The sequence below is a fragment of the Medicago truncatula genome, chromosome 3 (assembly GCF_003473485.1).
Source record: "Medicago truncatula cultivar Jemalong A17 chromosome 3, MtrunA17r5.0-ANR, whole genome shotgun sequence".
Lineage (NCBI taxonomy): Eukaryota > Viridiplantae > Streptophyta > Magnoliopsida > Fabales > Fabaceae > Medicago > Medicago truncatula.
In genome coordinates, this window is record NC_053044.1 from 40,307,630 (window position 1) to 40,326,840 (window position 19,211).

Below are 19,211 nucleotides of genomic sequence, written 5' to 3' on the forward strand. Positions count from 1 at the left end.
ACTAAAAACAAACCGTAACAGCCAATAAATTATGATTATAATGTATGGCGCTAAAATTGGTTAATGCTGATGCTTGAGTCGGTTGGAGAAAATGGGGCACACCCACAACTGAATGACCGATAGTAAAAATTTTGAAAATTTATGAGAATGCATCTTCAACCTCTTGATGAGTCTCTTGACCCGATTGAAACATCTCCATATCACGTATTAAAATTCCGATTTTAAACTGATTTTATTTCAAAAATTAAATCTAACCACAAAATCATGAAATAGGAATTTTAATGTGAATCGAAACGGGATGCAACAGAATTACCCAATTGCAGAAAACAAAAAGCAAGACAGAGGTATAGAGAAGGCTCTGATAACAAATGTATTTAATAACTACTTCCCGTCAATGGTATTTAAAATTTCATGATGTCATCTCTTCTTTTGGATTTGTAGAGAACATTATGGATTAATGTATATACCAGAAGGCCAGTGGGAGTAAAATTTGTTTCCTTATTTTGTACGTGGATGATATTTTACTTGCTACCAATGATAAAGGTTTGCTTTATGAGGTGAAACAATTTCTCTCTAAGAGTTTTGATATGAAGGATATGGGTGACGCTTCTTATGTCATTGGCATTAAGATTAAAAGAGACAGAGTTCGTAGAATTTTGGGCTTGTCACAAGAGGCTTATATCAATAAGGTCTTAGAGAGGTTTCGGATGAAATATTGTTCACCAAGTGTAGCACCTATTGTGAAGGGTGATAGGTTCCATTTGGAACAATGCCCGAAGACCGATTTTGAGAGGGAACAAATGCTTAATATTCCATATGCTCCCGCTGTTTGGAAGCCTAATGTATGCTTAGGTCGCACACGGCCTGACATTGCATTTGTAATTGGTATATTAAGTAGATTTCATAGTAATCAAAGTATGAAATATTAGAAAGCTGCGAACTACATGCTTATGTATAGGCAAACTGAACATTTAGAGGTCAAAGGTTACTCTAATTCAGATTTTGCTGATTGTGTCTAATTCAAGAAAATCAACATCCGGTTACATAATTTTGTTAGCCGGCGGGGTTGTTTCTTGAACAAGCACAAAGCAAACCTTGACCGTCACTTCCACAATGGAAGCTAAGTTTGTATATGTTTTGAGGCTACATCACATGGTGTATGAATAAATAGTTTCATTTTGGGTTGGAAATTGTGGATTCAATTTCTAGACCATTAAGTATGTCTTGTGACAATTCAGTTGCGGCTCTATGGCTAAGAATAATAAAGTAAAAGTTGAATCAAGTATATCGACATTAAGTACTTAGCCATAAGGGAGCACGTTAAAGATCAAACAATTGCTATTGAGCATATTGACACTGAATTGATGACTGATGATCCGTTGACTAAAGGCATGCAACCGTCGACAAATTTAAGGATCATGTAGCAAGGATGGGATTTGGTTCCTATGCCTAATTTTCGTTGTAAGAACGATTTTAGTTTTATGAAACTATATGGTATTTTCTCATATTTGGACCTCTAAAGTGTACACATTTGATTTCGAGAAATACCGTTTAAGTTTGGAACCAGAATAAACATAAATGATAAGAGTTTATTCATTAAGTTATATGATTTGGTTAGAGACATAATACATTGTGATACATAGAAGATAATACTTGATTATATAGAGGATTTATCGCTATGATCCATGTGTTTTGTTTCTTATTATCATGAGTGAAAGAATATGTCGACCAAGTGGAAGAATGTTGGATTTTTTCCCTTTATTATTTAAATAAGTGGTAATTATCATTAAGGGTCCATTATGGTAATTACCCATTAAGCAGAAAGTGGTCTTTTATTCTTTCCCTCAATTATAGTAACTGCCCACTATCCCATTTGGAATGAGGAGTAGTTGTTGCACGTACCATAACTTCTTGATGGCAGAAGTTATATAAAGGCTTGCAATTCAACAGTTTTGGTTCCCTAAGCCTAACATCTCTATTCAGAAGACTTACACCATCAAAGTGAGATTGTGGAAGGTTTAGAAGAGCCTCAACTTCTTCAAGCAGGAGCAATGGCTGGAGGTATGCCTTGATCCTAATTTAAGTTTCCGCTGTTTAAGTAGTTATTTCTTTTGTTATTTATGAAATAACTTACAGATTAAAGAGTGAATCAAAACATCTTTCATTCATACTCGATTGCATATAAATAAGTGGATTTTTTTTCTTTTTCAATAACGCTGGTTTCAATTTTCTTCTTCTTGTTCAACTGCATTGTACGACAGTTTCAGTTTTACATTGTTGAAGTTAACTTAAATTCAGTTTAAGTATGTTCATGTAAACTTAGTTTACATAATTTACTTAAACTTAGTTTACATAACCTACTTAAACTAAGTTTAAGTATGTACACTTAAACTCAGTTTACATAACCTACTTAAACTAAGTTTATATGTACATACTTAAATTGATATTCAGTGGCGGAGCTAGGGATTACATGAAGTGGGGGGCAATATTCTATATATATGTAATATGAAAAATATAATTTTTAAGAGTATACATATACATCATAATATTCTCTGCAACATCTAAATTATAAAAATATATGAATGTTTTATAAAAATGAAGAATAACAATTATTTCTAACACGTTATATATTGATTGTTGAAATAAATTAAAATTGCAATTATAAAAGTATTAAGATACAAAATATGCAATATAAATTTAAGTATACTTGTTCTTAAAAAATAAATGGAATTATACTTGTCATCAAGTTATGATGAGGTACAAAAATGAATGAGGTTGAAATTTTTCTCATGTTCTGGACTACCAGTAAGAAAACCAATAAAAATTTCAACTACTTGTACTCCAAAGTTTCCTTGAAAATATAGCACCCAAAATGACTAGTATATACATTGGTTTTAAAATAACTAGTGCAGGCACGAGCCCCCACAATAATGTGAGTGGTTCCGCCTCTGATGATATTACGTATAATCATTGAATAAGGTTGAACTTTTAGATGTACACTTAAACTCAGTTTACATGATATACTTAGACTGAGTTTACATGACCTACTTAAACTAAGTTTAAGTATGAATACTTAAACTCAGTTTACATGAGCTACTTAAACTAAGTTTACATGATTTACTTAAACTCAGTTTAAGTATGTACACTTAAACTCAGTTTACATGACCTACTTAAAATAAGTTTACATGTACATACTTAAACTGGGATTACGTAGAATCATTGAACAAGGTTGAACTTTTAAATATACACTTAAACTCGGTTTACATGACCTACTTAAACTCAGTTTAAGTATGTACACTTAAACTCAGTTTACATGACCTATTGAAACTAAGTTTACATGACCTACTTAAACTGAAGATGATTTTAGGGTGTAACCAAGAAAAAAGGAAGATGCTTTTTGAAAATTAAATTTTATGGAAGGGTAATTTTATCATTTTGAGGTACAACCAGGATTAAAAAGGATGTAATTAGAAAAACTCATAAATGTTCCATATTCTCAACAAAAAGATTACGGGTGCCTTTGTTTTAACTTTAAAAAAAAAAATATTTTATGCTAAAAGATTCTAGAGATTTTTTTTAGAAATTAAAAAAAAAAACTGAAGTTATTTTTGTTTGCCTAATACCCATGAAAATCCATTTAAAAAAAAAAAAGAGTTTTAACTTGTACATGTGTTATCTCCTTGTTGTTGAAAAAAATAGATTTTGAGAAAAGTTAATCCTAACAGCTTTTCATTTTAGGATCCAAATAGATTTTTTTGATAAAATGATTTTTCTAAAAATCTCAAACAAACACTTAAAAATGAAAAAAGTTATTTTTTTAAGGGAAAAAAATAGATTTTTTTTTAAAAAAATCTTAAACAAACGGGTCCTACATCTTTTAGTGTATATTTGATATCATCGTTGGTATGTCAAAATTATAGTGATTCACCATGATTTTGCAAAAACCACACTATATAACTTTTGAAAAATCATGATGGATCATCTGAATTCTGACATACCCATCACCGTTATACCAAACATCGACTTAGTCCCTCTATTCATCTTGTCCCTAAGATTACACTATGAACCTGATCAATGTAGTATATTTTATTTTCTTAGTCACCAAGCATACCCTTGCTAGCCATCCTTATTGTCTATTGGTATTACTCGATTTAACCCTTAATAAAAAGGTGCGCTATGCATCATTTAAGACATTTTTCCACCCTAACAATTGTCTTCTAAACAATAGCACATAACTAAACATTTAAATTATAGATATTATTTTTGTAAACAAAATGTAGCACTGAACAAGTTTTCATGCGACATTTTACCTATGCTACATGTCTGTCCTTTTCAGTTTGGATCTTCCCTGTGTTGTAAGCACAATCCTCGAATTTGTGAATTTGAACTTGGTAAAAAAAATCAAATTAGGGATTTGAACAACCATGATTGTCCTCATGAGCATAACTCAGTTGATAGGGATATGCATTTTTAAATTCAGGGGTCGGGGTTCGAACCCCGTACATCCCACTTATTCACTTTGAAAAAAGTGAATTCTAACCACTAATCTATTTGACAAAAAAATAAACAACCATGCCCAAATTGATTTCTTAAGGGAGCGAAACCAAACTCCAAAAAATGTTAATGACGTTGAATATAATGAAACTTAATGATTTAGTTTTTTTTTTTTTTTTTTATCAAATAGTCTAGTGGTTAAAAATTCACATTACCATTCTTTTAATTTTACTCCCTCATATTTTATCAAGAAGTTATTTTTTATTTTTTTAAATTGTTGTTATTTCTATGTTAATTACAAAGTTTAAACTGACATTAACTGTTATTTTTTCAACAATTTACTTTGATTCTGTATGGGACATAGTTTTTGAAGGGTTTTGGTAGAGAGAATTTTGAAGGGTTAGAACTATATTGTAAAGTATATTTGATATTTTACTTTTTTTAAAAGAAAACATGATGAACAATCACATTCTGTTTCAAGTATACTTATTTGATTTGAAAAATGTTTTATAGTGTTCTTAATTTAAATTAAAAAAGTAAGTTCTTTCTTTCAAAACCGTCAATTCAAACAAACCCTAAGATTTTTTTCAGCTTTATTATTTAGACACAGAAAAATTTGAACGAATATCAATTTAGTCTCTAAAAAAAATCACAATACTCAATTTAATCCCTAAGAAAAATAATGATATTGTTAGTCCTTATCATCTTATTTTTGGTTTCACTGATGGAGAAAATAAAAGAAAGTGAAAAAGAGAAAGAAAAAAAAAAATGATTAGCAGTAGTTTGATCATAGAGAAGGTGAAAGGAAGGAAAGACATGCATGTTTATTTATTTCTTTTGAAAAAGCAATGTTGATCCCTGAATCTCAATTTACTCTTGCTAATAATAACCAACTGAATGAAGTTTCACATCCTTGTCTAGCTAAAAGCAACACTTTGTTTTTGATACAACGAATGTGAAGCCTCTTTCTAAATTTATCTATCTTCAATTGACCGAGACTTTGGATTATAGTCTGGCTACTACATTGCTTCTAAGCCTAAGTCTATATATACCCTATACTTTGTATACTAGAAGACAAAAGAAAAAAGAAAAATAGGAGGACTCTAAAGTAGAAAACAAAAGCAAATATTATATTGTATTTAAACGCACTTAAAATGTTACCTTTCTAATAATGAAAAAATGTTATAGTTAAAAATTGGGCGTAGGCGTGACGGTCTTTAAAATTTTATTCTTTTAGTTGAGTTTATGATTGAGTTGTCATTGCTATGTTGGTTAAAGAGTTTATGACATAAATATTATTGACAAATTAAATTTAAACAATATTTTCACTGCAAACAATGAGAAATTACAAAAATATAAAATTTATTTTGTAATAATCAAATAAACAAATTCCAATTTAATAAATTATGAATATTATTTTTTTAGTAGAAATAAACAAAAAGAAAAATTAGAAATAGTTATTTTGTTAGGAAATTATTTAATATGTTTATTCTTTTTGTTTGTTTTATATTTGGAATTATTTTCTAATTTTAATGAAGTATTTATTTTAATTTATTTTTATCACATATAATTTTTTGCTTAGTGACGTTCATGTCATTTTTACTTATATATTTTTTGAAAGAAATTTTTACTTATACATATTATTTCTTTATTTATATTTTTCTGATAAGAAACTAGTAATAAACAATAATATTATTTTCTTTCCTCCATCATCGAAGCAATGGATAAAAAAGATAGGAACCAAGCTGCCTCAATTTATTTTTCTCAAGGATTAAAAGTTGTTTTTTTCTTTCTTAAAGACTAAATTGAGTCTTACAGTTTTTCTTAAGGCTAAAATGGGTCTTAACACTTTATCTCACACTATATATAAAATACACATTAAATAAGTGTTGATGTTGTACCCAGGAAGAGAGACAAAATTTATAAAGAGCAAAAATCGTATAAAATCTGACTTGTTAATTGTATAAAAACTACCTTGTTGTTTTTTTAAAGAAAAAAAAAATAATAAGGTAGTTTTTTTTTTTAGAGATAATAAGGTAGTTTGTTGATAACAAATTTTGTGTTCAATACATATTTCTTTTTAATTATATAAATCAAATAATATAGCTCAGTTGGCAGGGACATACATTATTATATATAGGGGTCAGAGTTCAAACTCTGGACACTCCATTTATTCACTTTAAAAAAGATGAATTCTATCCGCTAGACTATTTGAAAAAAAATAATATTATTTTTCAGGAAATGCTGATAAATGTCATATAGAAAATTGCATAATTATGTCTTTTATATGTATTTAACTACTATTTTTAATATTTTTTTTATAGATTTCTTAAACAATGTCCTTATAACATTTGTTAACATGACTCTTATTTTCATAAAAGACTATATTAGATCGCAAGAAAAATTCGACGGACTGAATTGGATTGTGATGTACTCCCTCCGTTTCAAAATGAATGTCGTTTAAGGTTTTTAGACACATATTAAGAAATGCATTAATTAACAGAAAGAGAGATATTATTTTACCAAATTATCCTAATCAACTATTGATTAGTTTTTCATTAAAGAAAACATAATACTTTGGAAGTAGTGTATATAATATTAATTGAATGATACAATTGAAAAGAAAAAATTATTATTGCATTGAAAACTGAAAGTGACATTGGTTTTGAAACAATTATTTTTTGTTAAAACGACACTCATTTTAAAACGGAGGGAATATGTTTATTTGAATATATAGAACCAAACATAAAAATGAGTCGATTTTTTTTTTTTGTTAAATAAGTTTTTCTCTCTATAAATATCTCAAAATTTTTCAACCTCTTTGAATTTTTTCCGCAGATTTTGGTCACCAAATATATTTTTCGTCAAGACTTTTGATTCTTATTTTTAAGTCAACTCTTATGTATCTTCTTCATATTTTTGAAAGAATTTCGAGAGAGATATTTAAAATATTACAAAAATATTTACTTTATTTATTTTCTTAACTAGTATCCTACTACACTTTACTTAACAGCAATGACCAAGAATTTTGGTGACACTAAAAAGCAAAATTCGAGATATGTAAAAGTCTAAAAAAAAAAAAAAAAATTGGAGAAAGAAATTGGTACGCTGGAACGAAACATAAAAATGAGGAGACGCTGTAGTATATAAGTAACGGTTCCACTTTAGTCAAAAAAACGAAGTAACGGTTCCACTTCAAAGGTTTGGATTCTCTGAGTGCAAATACCCCACAAAACTAACGCTGAGCTGCTGCTTGCTACTGAGAAATGGGCCAGTCCCGCGCCGCGTCACGCTCATCTGCTCACGACAACAGGTTTGTTTCTTTCTCATTATCAATTCTTCTTTGTTGCTTGCTATCATCTTATCAAATGAAACTTGCCACGAACGCTAATTATATACTACATTCTTCTGATGTGTTGTTCACGTTATACAATGATATGAAATGAATTAATCCCTAAATTATTATATATTCATTCTTGGTTGTAATAGGGATCAAGGTTATACCATCCTTTTATATGCTAAGGAAATTTGGACGTTGTTTGAGAATTAGGGTTTAACTTTAACATATCATCAACTTTTTCTCCATGACTTTCTGGTTTTTTTTTTTTTTTTTGGACTCAAGATCAGGAATTCTTGTATACTATGAAATCCAATTTTCTCTCTTGTTTATGTTATTGTTATGCTTATGCCAATTTTTTTTGTTATATTTTTTTTTTATGCAAAAGAGGCGTACTAGTAGGTATATATATATGAGAAGGAAGAAGACATATTCAGTGAGAGCGTAAAGGCGAGATAAATTAATCTTGTTTATATAAGATTGATGCCTTTCATGAGAGTGTTTTGTCACTTGACTACGTGTCGTAAGTATGTGTTTGTGTATTTTGCTCTTGAGATCCTCATTGGCTTTTAGGGTTTGATTTTAGAGAAGGGCTGGAAGGGGGTGATTTATCTTTTTCCAAACTGAGAAAATTTTAAAATTTTAATTATAATTGAATAAGGAATGCTTAGATTAGAGTCACCTGTTGAACTCGAGAGTTTTCTTAAACTAGCTAGGAGAGCTTCCGTAGACTCGACTCGTAACCTTTAAGTGACACGTAGACGTAATATAATACCATTAAAATAATAATTTGACTACCAATTCAAATAAAGCAAAATAGAAAACCACAATCTTGCTATTAAATGGAGAATTAGACTACATGACAGAACTAAAAGAATCAAACTGAAAGAATAAAATCACATTCCAAAGAATAATAAGTTAAATGGTGATCCCAATAAAGAGGTGAAATTGAAAGAGTCTAATCAAAATGCTAAATCATGAAATTGATATCCAATAAAGACTAAAGATTTAGACCTGCAACACATTGCTCCTAGCATCGGGGGGTTGTAACTGAGGTTGAAAGAGGGAAATAAAATCATCGGAGATTGTGCAGTACTTTCTGCTGGCCTTTGCTAGAGATTTGTCGATCAAAGGTGTTCACTAGAAGGACAAAAGCTTGTCTGCAAAGGGAACTCTACGTGAAATTTTAAAGAGGGGCCGAGTCTTTGCTCAAAGGTCTGAGCTTGGGTGAAGCTTCAATCGTAAATAGGTTGGAGGTCTAAATCCCAATTGAAGGACAAAGGTTTCACTTGAATGCCCGAGAGCTCATGAGAGGCTATGATCGAAAAGGCTAAATGGAACAAATGAAACATACTCAAAGCTGCGTTTTGGACATTTTTTCGTTTTGCTGCCATAAATCTCTCTAATCCGTGACTTAAATCGTTTGTCTACCCGAGTTGAAATGAATTTACTAGAGTATACTGAAAAACGAGTCTGTGCTCGTTGACTTGCTATTGCTACCTAAACATCAAGTTTACTCGTCAGAGTTTACAAGTTAACTCGTGAGTCTGACAACCATGGAAAGGTTATGTGATTTACCCTTATTTAATTCCTCTTATTCCGGACATTTTTCTTTCAAAATGTACACTTAGCGGAACTTTTATATATCTTGATTCTATCTTCTTATCTTATGCTGAAAGTGGTGTTTATACTTCCTATGTACATACATTTTACTTTTATTTTATTTATTTCTAACTGTTCAAATGGTTGCCACAGGACTAGGAAACCTTGTTTATTATAGAACCAGTTCTTCTCTCTCATTAATGTTATTGCCGTGCTTATGCCATTTTTTCTTTTACAATTGTGTTTGTTTTAGACAAAATAGAAGAGTACTATTAGGTGGTCTGGTATGAGCAAGATCTACTAAGCGAGAGCTTGGAATATGAGAGACATAGATCTTGATTGACCATAAAGCCGAGGCTGTTTTGCTTAAATATAGTTTTGATCATTCATTTATGATTGTATAATAAAGATTTTGCCTCTGATAAGAGCACATAGTCACTGGATATTGCTTCGTAATTCGTATGAATTTATGCGTCTTGCTCTTTAGTCCTTTATGATTACTCCGAAATCCTTATAATTTTTTCAGCGGTGGATTTTGGACAACGAAGGGGGGATAATTTTTCTTTTTCAAATTGAGAAAATAAACAATGAATAAGGATTGGAAGATTATTTCATTGTTTTCATTCAGTGGCCGTGGTTAAATTAATTTACATTCCAAGTCACTTTTATTTCTTATTCATTTTTCTAACTGTTCATAAAACTTAGAACGGTATTAAAAACCATCTTAGGGCTTGTCTGGTTTCCTAAGGCAGGGTTGGTTATATGGATCAAATTAGTTATAATGTCATATCACAAATCATCTTTACAGAAAATTAATTAAATATAACATGAACAATTTAAAAGAATGACATGATCAAGCCATCTTATAAAACTCGAGTCACATGTTTATTGAAGGATTTTCCATTTCCCATTTTACTATGCAACTGTGTTCAACTACTCATTCATTTTTGTTCAACTCATGGAAAATTTCAGTTAGATGTTGTGGATTTTATTTTTCTTACAGCTCCGGAAATTGTAGTTATGTAGCTTCTAGTTACCACGGGCTTCGCCTAACATGTGATGTGGCAGGAATATCATACTCCCTGTGTCCCATATTAAATGTCACTTAGGAGAGGGGGTTAAGTGACTGGATTAGTTGGTTTTAGATTGTACAAACTATCGGTAATTATGAGCAGAGCGGCTGCTTTTTATAATCTTCATTGATCATATCTTAGTGAACTTTCAATTTTCTCGTTTTATAAGTGGCCTAGTCCCTTACTGTGCTATAGGTCAAACCAAGTTGAATTTCATGTATATTTTTCTTCTCCACTTTCTGCATTCGCCCACAACGAGGCAACAAACAATTTTGGATTACCTTTAGGTGTTTAGTTGTTTACATGTTCTGTCAAATCGGTTTATAAGATTTTCCAAGCGTATAGGTTTGTTCATGGGTTTCAACTTCGAAGGTGTAAAGTACAATGTGGGAAAGTTATAGGCTGTTAATATTTGTGCAAGAATACATTTTTTTTTATTCTTTCATTCTTTACTGTTTGTCCCTTTTATGTGAGAAAATATATTTGATGTTTAAGATAGACATTTAGCGGGTCTATGATTAATATTGTTTAAAACAAGTATGTAATAGGGTGGTTGCATTTCCAGGTTTGAAGATGACAATTAGAAATAACAAATTCAATCTGAAATGGTCTTCCTGTGAATAGTTGCATAATATCGGTTCTTTTTCTTATTCATATTTAATAAAAATAAAATTCATCCCTTCAGCAGGGGTGAGTGGACTTATGAAAGAAGCAATGTGTGCTTCTTGTTGTCCTAGATTTTATTTTTTTTAGTTTTAGTAGATTTTTGTTTTGAAGCATGCCCTTCGATGCATTAAAATTCTGCTTGAATGCTTAATGCCACATATGTTGTAATGTTGTTTCTTTCTTTGCTTTCTGCTTTTAGGTCGAAGAGAAAAAAGGTCGCTTTAAATGCTGATGATTTAGAAGCTTCATATGCAGGTGATTTTCATTAACACATTATCGTTTTTCATCAAAAGACCGATATTATCTTCTGTAACACCGTTTTCTAAATGTTGTAGGCATGGGAATAACTGATGGCAAAGTATCACTATATCACTGTAATTACTGCAAAAAAAATATTTCAGGGAAGATTCACATCAAATGCGCTGTGTGTCAAGATTTTGATCTCTGCATAGAGTGCTTCTTTGTTGGTGCTGAGTTGACTCCTCATAAAAGCAATCATCCATATCGGGTTATGGTATGAAATCTTCTGAGTTGTTCCTGCTTTATAATTATTGTGTTACTTTCACGTAGTCACGTCTTTTTTTCTTTCTTTTCTGAAAATAAAATTGGAGGAATGTACAATATCTAGGGTGGAGGGAGACCACAAAATGTTATTGGCCAAACAGATAAAAAAATGTTTTGTTTTAAATGGTCTATCATTAGACATGATGCTGTTTTATCCATGTAGCCGATCGTTAGGTGAACTTGGATCGTAAACAATGAGTCTGCTTAATATTTAAAGGCCTTAACTAGTGCCCCGAAATAATACTAAAAAACTTTTACACATGACATATATACTTTTATAATATCATCAAGACAACAAAAATTAAAAATTTCAATTCCATAATAAAAAAGTCGCAAGTCAACATAATAAAGCACAGTACTATAAATGATCAAGGTGACGGTTAACATGGTGAACTTAAAAGATTGGACTATCATGGAGAAGTTAATAAATAACCATTGATTTAATAATAATCAAAGGCAATGGTCAAGAATTTATACGAGTGACCTATTAGTCAAGTAAAGCGGCAAGAAACATATTAAATCTGACTATTGCATTTATTTACTATTGAATCAATGATTATTTTTAACTTCACCATGATGGTCAACTCTAAGTCCACCATACTAACCGTCACCTATGATTAAACTACATAAATGATCAAATGACACAATTAACAAAAAAAATCCCTAAAGTTTAAACATTTTAAAAGAAGAGTTAATTTCTTCAAATGAACATTCCTTCAATGACATCATCTCCATTGTCATCGTCATCTTCATCAAATTATGTCCTAGATGACAAAGGATCTTCAACATCTGCATCGTCGGTGAGTGTCTTGGTTGCAACTTGTAGACTATTTTCGTTCGTTTTACTCTCAGTTCATTAGTAAACAAGAGAAGAAAATAGGGTTTCATAAGTTGGACCAAATTTAAAAGAACTGACCTCATAAACTTAGTGCTAAACCTGCGAATCACGAGTTTATGCAAGTCCACCAGTTAACTCACAATTTCATTCAAAGCAATGAAAAACAGTTTCCTCAACCGAGTCGACCAAAGTTAGACACCGGGAATCGCAGTATCACACAAATCCACGAGTTAACTAGTGATTTTGATAACCATCCCACCTAGTAGGAAAATGTTTTATTGGTTGTTGTTGGATAAAGTTTTTGTTTAAATTTCTTTATGTGATATTGTATGTCAGTGTTGTGGATGGGATGGAATCTTTTTTGCTTTCGTTTTTTTATATCTTTCCTTTTCTTGTAATAAAATTTTATTTCCTAAAATAAAATGAAGAATCAGCAGGATTGAACTAAATACTAGAGATTACACTAACTATCTAGATATGAAGTCCTTTGATGGTGATGATTTGCTGCATGAATAACAGATTGTTAGTAACATGGAAAACTATTTGTACTTTCTTTTGTAGTCTATAAATATTGTGCAGTATCACATTAGGATGATAGCTATTCTTTTCCCTCGGAAAATACTTTTCACTAAATATGTTGAAATAAGCCGTTTCTGACTTGTTCCATTTGATTTAATCAGATATGCTTATATATCACTTCTCTCATAAAAAGTGATTTTCTGAACTCTGTAATGAGCATAGCACAAGCTTTCCTCCTATTTATTCCCTTTATGGCTACCATAATGAGATAAAAGCTGAATGAAATTCTCAACTCTTTTTTGATCTGTGTACTTTCAGCATACATGTATCTTTTAAAGTTGAAGGCAATAATATTTCATTTTGAATGAAGTTTCCAGCATGGATGAATTTGTGTACTACATGAAGTTTTAAAATATATTTCTTTTTACAGGATAGTCTATCTTTTCCGCTTACATCTCCAGATTGGAGTGCAGGTGAAGAGAAGTTACTTATTGAGGTATGTGGTCTGAGTATGGGGAACTTTTTTATCTTCTTCCTTCTTACCTGCTATATGTTAAATGTTGTTTGCATTTTTACCTTATTTCTTTTTATAAAATATGTGTATCATAACAAGCTTGTTTCATTTTAGGCCATTGACATGTATGGGTTTGGGAATTGGAACGGTGTTGCTGAAAATGTTGGGACAAAAAGCAAATCTCAGTGTATTGACCACTATAATTCTGTATATCTGAATTCGCCATGTTTTCCTCTACCTGTAAGGCTATTTGACAACTTTGTTATTGATAGCATACATACAACCTGTGTTTGAATGCATGGTGTAATTGTTTGTATGTGCACGTAGGATTTGTCTTATTCTATGGGAAAGAACAAAGAGGAACTCCTTGCCATGGCAAAGGGACATCAACTCAAGAAAGGTTTGCTTCTTGATGATCGAAATCACAATTTGTGGAGATTTTGCATGCTTGACTTGATTACTTTTTTTATTCAACAACAATCACAGCAACCATGACTAGATTTCTTTATTCCATGATATTAAGTTATCTCTAATGGTTATGCTATACCCGTAAGTAGATTTCGTATTAATAGGGGAAGCTTCTCAATTAGCTATATCTAACAACTTGAGCCACAATATTCCAATGCCATTCACAAGGTGAATTTGTTTACCCTTTTTTTTTTTTTTGAAACACGGTATCCGACCCAAAGACCGACTAATCCGACGGGTCTAATCTCACAGTCCACTTGTGAAAATTTATTTACTTACCACAATAATTTCAAAAGAGGTATATGTCGTGCAAGTTGAAAAATGTTATTTATTCTCAATTGTAGTTTCACCGACAGAATCTGGACCCAGTTTTGGGAAAGTTTGGTTATTAAAGGGAGAAACTTAGAGGTTGATTGTTCATTTTCTGATAAAGAATGCATTGTGTATTTTCCACATGCTACTATATATTTATGACGTGGAAGTTCATCCAGAATACATATTTTTACTTGCCATGAACAAAATAATTTCTTTAGCTCTTTTATAACATACCAAGTTTAACACTTCAACGTGTTATGCCTATGCAGTCGTTTATGTTATTATTTTCTTTGGCTAATTCTGAAAAAAATTCTCTCGCGGATCGACAGCGTTTGTAAAATCTGAGGAAAGTTTTCTAACTTGTGCTTGTTTTACTGATCACTTTTCTTTGGATCATCTATACTCCCTGCTTGTCTTTTTTTTAAATGTTGGGGTGCATGCATTCTTTCTGCACTCCGATTTTTTGGTTGCCTTTTGCAATGTCAAGTTTCATGGATGTTATTTTTATAAAACAAGCTTTTGTTCCATGTTATGTTCTTCATGCAGATTTTCCTTCAAATGCAGAAATGACTCTGAAAGAACCTCACCTTTCTGATGGAATGAAGTAAACCTCTCCGATTAACTCTGATTATTTCAATTTGTTCGTTTATGTCTGCTAATCTTTTGGTGCAACATCTCAGCTCTGAAGAATCCAAGAAGGCAGAGACCACTAATCAAAACATGTCTAGGCCAACCTCAGGTACAATCTATAGGTTAAAAATAAGTCTTTCTTTACCATTTCGTAGTGACATTCTATGTCGGTGGGTATAATTTATATGGGTGGTATGAATTCAGCACGCGATGAAGCTCTTCCAAGTATAACCAAGAAGGCTTCCAATGTGAACCAAAATAATGATGGAGTTAAGGTGGAAGGTATGTTTTCTTATTTTGTTGCTGATGTAGGAATTTCTGTTGATGAGTTCGCTACTTTTGACAGTAATGTAAAAATTCGCTAGTTTTAGAATTTTGAACGACTAAATATCTGTTTTGTCTCTTGAGAATTTCAGAACATTATTTTGATCTTCAAATATTAATACATCATTTTTTTCCGTGAGGGATAATCTTTTGAATGCCATTGAAAGTTCATTGATCAATTTAATGTTTGAAAATTCTTCAACGTACCTGATAAAGGGTTTGCCACTTTTTTTCTGATAAGAGATAAAGCATTTACTATGATTGCTTGTGGAATTTAATCCTGAACAGACTATGGGATAACAAAATCTTACACACACACACACAGCATTGGGCTTGAAGGCTTAACACTGTTTCAATTGAGATTTGAGATCTTTTTCAAAGTTGATCCTAAATATTTAGAGATTTCCTTAACTATAGAGATACAATAATTGTGGAATATATTTCCTCTTACCCTAAGCACAACATACAACAAGGAATGTATATGGTTTTAAACAAGAACAATGCAATACAAAGTAGTGCGAAGGACATAACTACTCTCACACATTAAACACGTTCATAATAAACTTTTATTTATACCCAACTTGTTTTAAAGGTAATCAGTCCTAATCCTGTTATTTGTTTATCTTGAGGATCTCAACTATTTATTATATCCATTCTCCATTTTGAACACATTCCATGGACAAAAGTCCCTGTTGGATCTTTTCTTAACACGCACTCCTCATGCCCATGATTGAACATCCAGCACGTCAGCCGAGTGACCCAATAGTGAGTAGCTGTATGGGTCTAGGTTAGGCTTTGATACCATCTTTGAATTTGGATTGAGCTTAATAACATTATAAAATTGGCAAGTAAGAAGAGAGATGTCTCTCACTTATAAACACTTCTTCAGACATATTATTCCATCCAACGGAGACTCGGAATTGTAATGCATAAAAGATGTTTGGAGACTATGTATTTATTTGTAGAAATAGAAAAATAGGTAAAAAATACAATGTATTACAAGATAATTAAAACTGATAATTGGACATCGAAAACATTTGAGGGACACAAATATCGATTTAAATTGAACATGTGCACAATTAATTCAACTGGACCTGAAATTAGGTAAATGGAAATTTTGAGATCAGAGATGAATATAAAACTGAAATACTGGAGCAGAGAAAGGCGAATCCTGCATCAGATTACACACCCAGGATGTTTGAAAGTCCTAAACTTCTCCATCTCCCCTCCCTTCCCTCCAAAAAACGGAATAACTCTTCTAACTAATCATTAGGTCTACATATATCTCTAAATAGAATTGTTATTCTGTTAATTATCTAGGATGCAGTTATTATTATTAACCAACTCGGGTCCCAGTCTCTACGTACTCTCTTATGTGTTCTTTGGGTCTTCCTGGCATCTGTCTTTTTTTTAATTTGGGGTCTGCTAACAGTAGTACACTTGGAGCATTGCTCTTGACACAAATAGTTCAGGTTTTACCGTCATATACAATTTAACGTTTCATATTTTTAAATATATAGTTTGTATTTTCATGTGCTTACTTAACTGGTAAATTGGATTACATGTATTTCGTGTATTAATACATTCAATTGCAATTTTTTTTGTTTTTAGTAGAATCTCAAGCAGGTTGGAGTGCTGGTGAAAAGAAACCTAAATTATCTGGGGAATATAAGCCATCTATGGAAGTGTTGAGAGGGTACAATTCTAACAGAGGTGAATTTGAGATTGAATACGACAATGATGCTGAGCAAGTTTTGGCAGAAATGGAATTTAAGGACACTGATACTGAAGCTGAACGTGAAATGAAACTGCAGGTGCTCCGTGGCTACGGAAAAAAGTAAGGGAACTTCACTTTATTGTCTTTTGTATTTTGTTCTTCCGAATAAAAGAAAACAAAATTAACCATCTAGAAATGGTCTTGGAAACAATCTGGTAAATTTCAAGATTGTTTTTTTTAACTTTTCCCTGGGATAGCCTGATTCTGAGTTAACATGTCATCTGTTGCTGTATCGTGTCTTTGAATTTTAAGCAGCAAATTTGGATAAGTTGTATTGCAAAAATCCTGTATACTGTTTCTTTTACCATATATTTTGATTCAATTTTTCTTCTGTCTTCCTTCATATCTGATATGTAAGTATGAAAATTTCTTGGCAGGTTAAATGAACGAAAGCGCAGAAAAGAATTTATACTTGAAAGAAACTTACTTTGTCCAGATCCTTTTGAGAAATTTCTCTCACCTGAAGAGCTTCAAATATGTGAACAGTACAAGGTCTTCATGCGGTTTCACTCAAAAGAAGAGCATGAGGAGTTGCTCCAAACTGCTATTCGAGAACACCGACTGGCCAAAAGAATAAAAGACTTAAAGGTATTACATTCTGCTACTGTCAACATACTTTATTTCCTCTAGCTTATAATGGGTGACTGGGGCTATAATGCTGCCTGCACTTGAAACAGAAGTCTTGCTCCCTTTTTCCACCAACTGGCGGTTCTAGATTTTGCGCCCCACCTCAAAACTGAAAATTAGTATGTTGCATTTGACTGGGATTTTGTCCAATCAAACTTTGTCCCATAGAACTCTCCAGAGAAAAGGTTGAGTTACTACAATTCTCCTTTGGCCACATAGTCCACTCATAATTGATTTGCCAAAATAGAGGACTATCGAGCCTAGTTTGGGTTCTGCCTGCTGTGTGATCTAGTTTTTCATTTTATCAATCACGCCGCCGAGTGGTGATAGTAGGGTGTTAACGTGCCACTTCTATACAAGTTTTTATTACTTTAGGAAGGGGCTATGTTGGTGAGTTTCAAAGAAAGAGATACTTTCTGCACATGACCCATAGTTGGAGCTGCAGCTTGAATCTCCACCTTGGTCAAACTATATCAGTTATAGCCACATGATTCACATCTGCCAAAGCGTGCTGATATGATTCCATTTCCATTTGCAATATCTCGCAGGAAGCTAGAATTGCTGGCTGTGTAACTTCTGATGAAGCTTATCAATTTATTGAACAAAAGAGGACAAAAGAAGCTGAACAAGGTAACTGTAAAGAAAGTGGTCAGATTGGAACAAGTGGCAAGACAGAATCATTTCCTAGTACCAAGGATGCACCGCCAGCCATACAAGCTATCACAAAGACACTAGAAGAATGGGATATCAGTGATTTTGAAGGGGCTGAATTGCTATCTGAATCTGTAAGAAATTTTTCTCCCTTGGTTTTTTACCACTTCATTTTTATTTTATGTTGCTATTTCTTTATTAGCTTTGATTGGCTTTTTAATTTTATTTTTGGATTAACATGCAGGAGATAAAGCTTTGTAATGAGATCAGAATGCTACCACCCATCTTCCTCAACATTACGCGGATCATGCAGTTAGAAATTTCAAAGGGTAGAGTAACCAAGAAATCTGATGCATATCCACTGTTCAAGTTCTCTCCAAGCAAGATTGACAGAATTTATGACATGCTTGTGGAAAAAGGAGTTGTTCAAGCATAATGATATGCTTTTGTATTCTGTAAAAGTGTAAATGGTTACACCTTATGGTCAATTTTGTACCATTTTATTTGTTGTCAGCTTCTATGCCCATACAGAAATAATTAGAAAAAGAACTTCGTTAATACACACCTACCAGAAAATAAGAAAGAGATAACTCATTTTAAAGAGGAAGGATTTATTTATTTAAACGAGGTAGCATGATTAGGAGACCATTTTTTTTGGTTTTCACATGTTCCCTCTTCGGGACATATTTCTATTTCGCCTTGTTCACGTATTTTGCAAGGGTAAAGAGATAACTTAATATGATGTTTCTAAGAAGAAAAGAAACAATTCAAGAAAAGAAATTGAATAGATTCTTGAGTGATGTCTCGGCATT

The 19,211-nt window shown here is 31.9% G+C and overlaps 1 protein-coding gene across 1 annotated transcript; it reads left to right on the forward strand.

The window, feature by feature from the left end:
• The first annotated feature begins 596 nt into the window (after positions 1-596).
• LOC25489632 (transcriptional adapter ADA2b) lies at positions 597-19,000 on the forward strand. Its single transcript, XM_039832083.1, has 13 exons — positions 597-885; positions 1,984-2,061; positions 11,508-11,686; positions 13,524-13,589; positions 13,722-13,814; positions 13,935-14,007; positions 14,937-14,994; positions 15,071-15,129; positions 15,225-15,302; positions 16,959-17,181; positions 17,499-17,709; positions 18,297-18,533; positions 18,644-19,000. The coding sequence occupies exons 1-13, from the start codon at positions 597-599 to the stop codon at positions 18,833-18,835; spliced, it is 1,836 nt and encodes a 611-aa protein (XP_039688017.1). The 3' UTR covers positions 18,836-19,000.
• Positions 19,001-19,211: the final 211 nt, after the last annotated feature.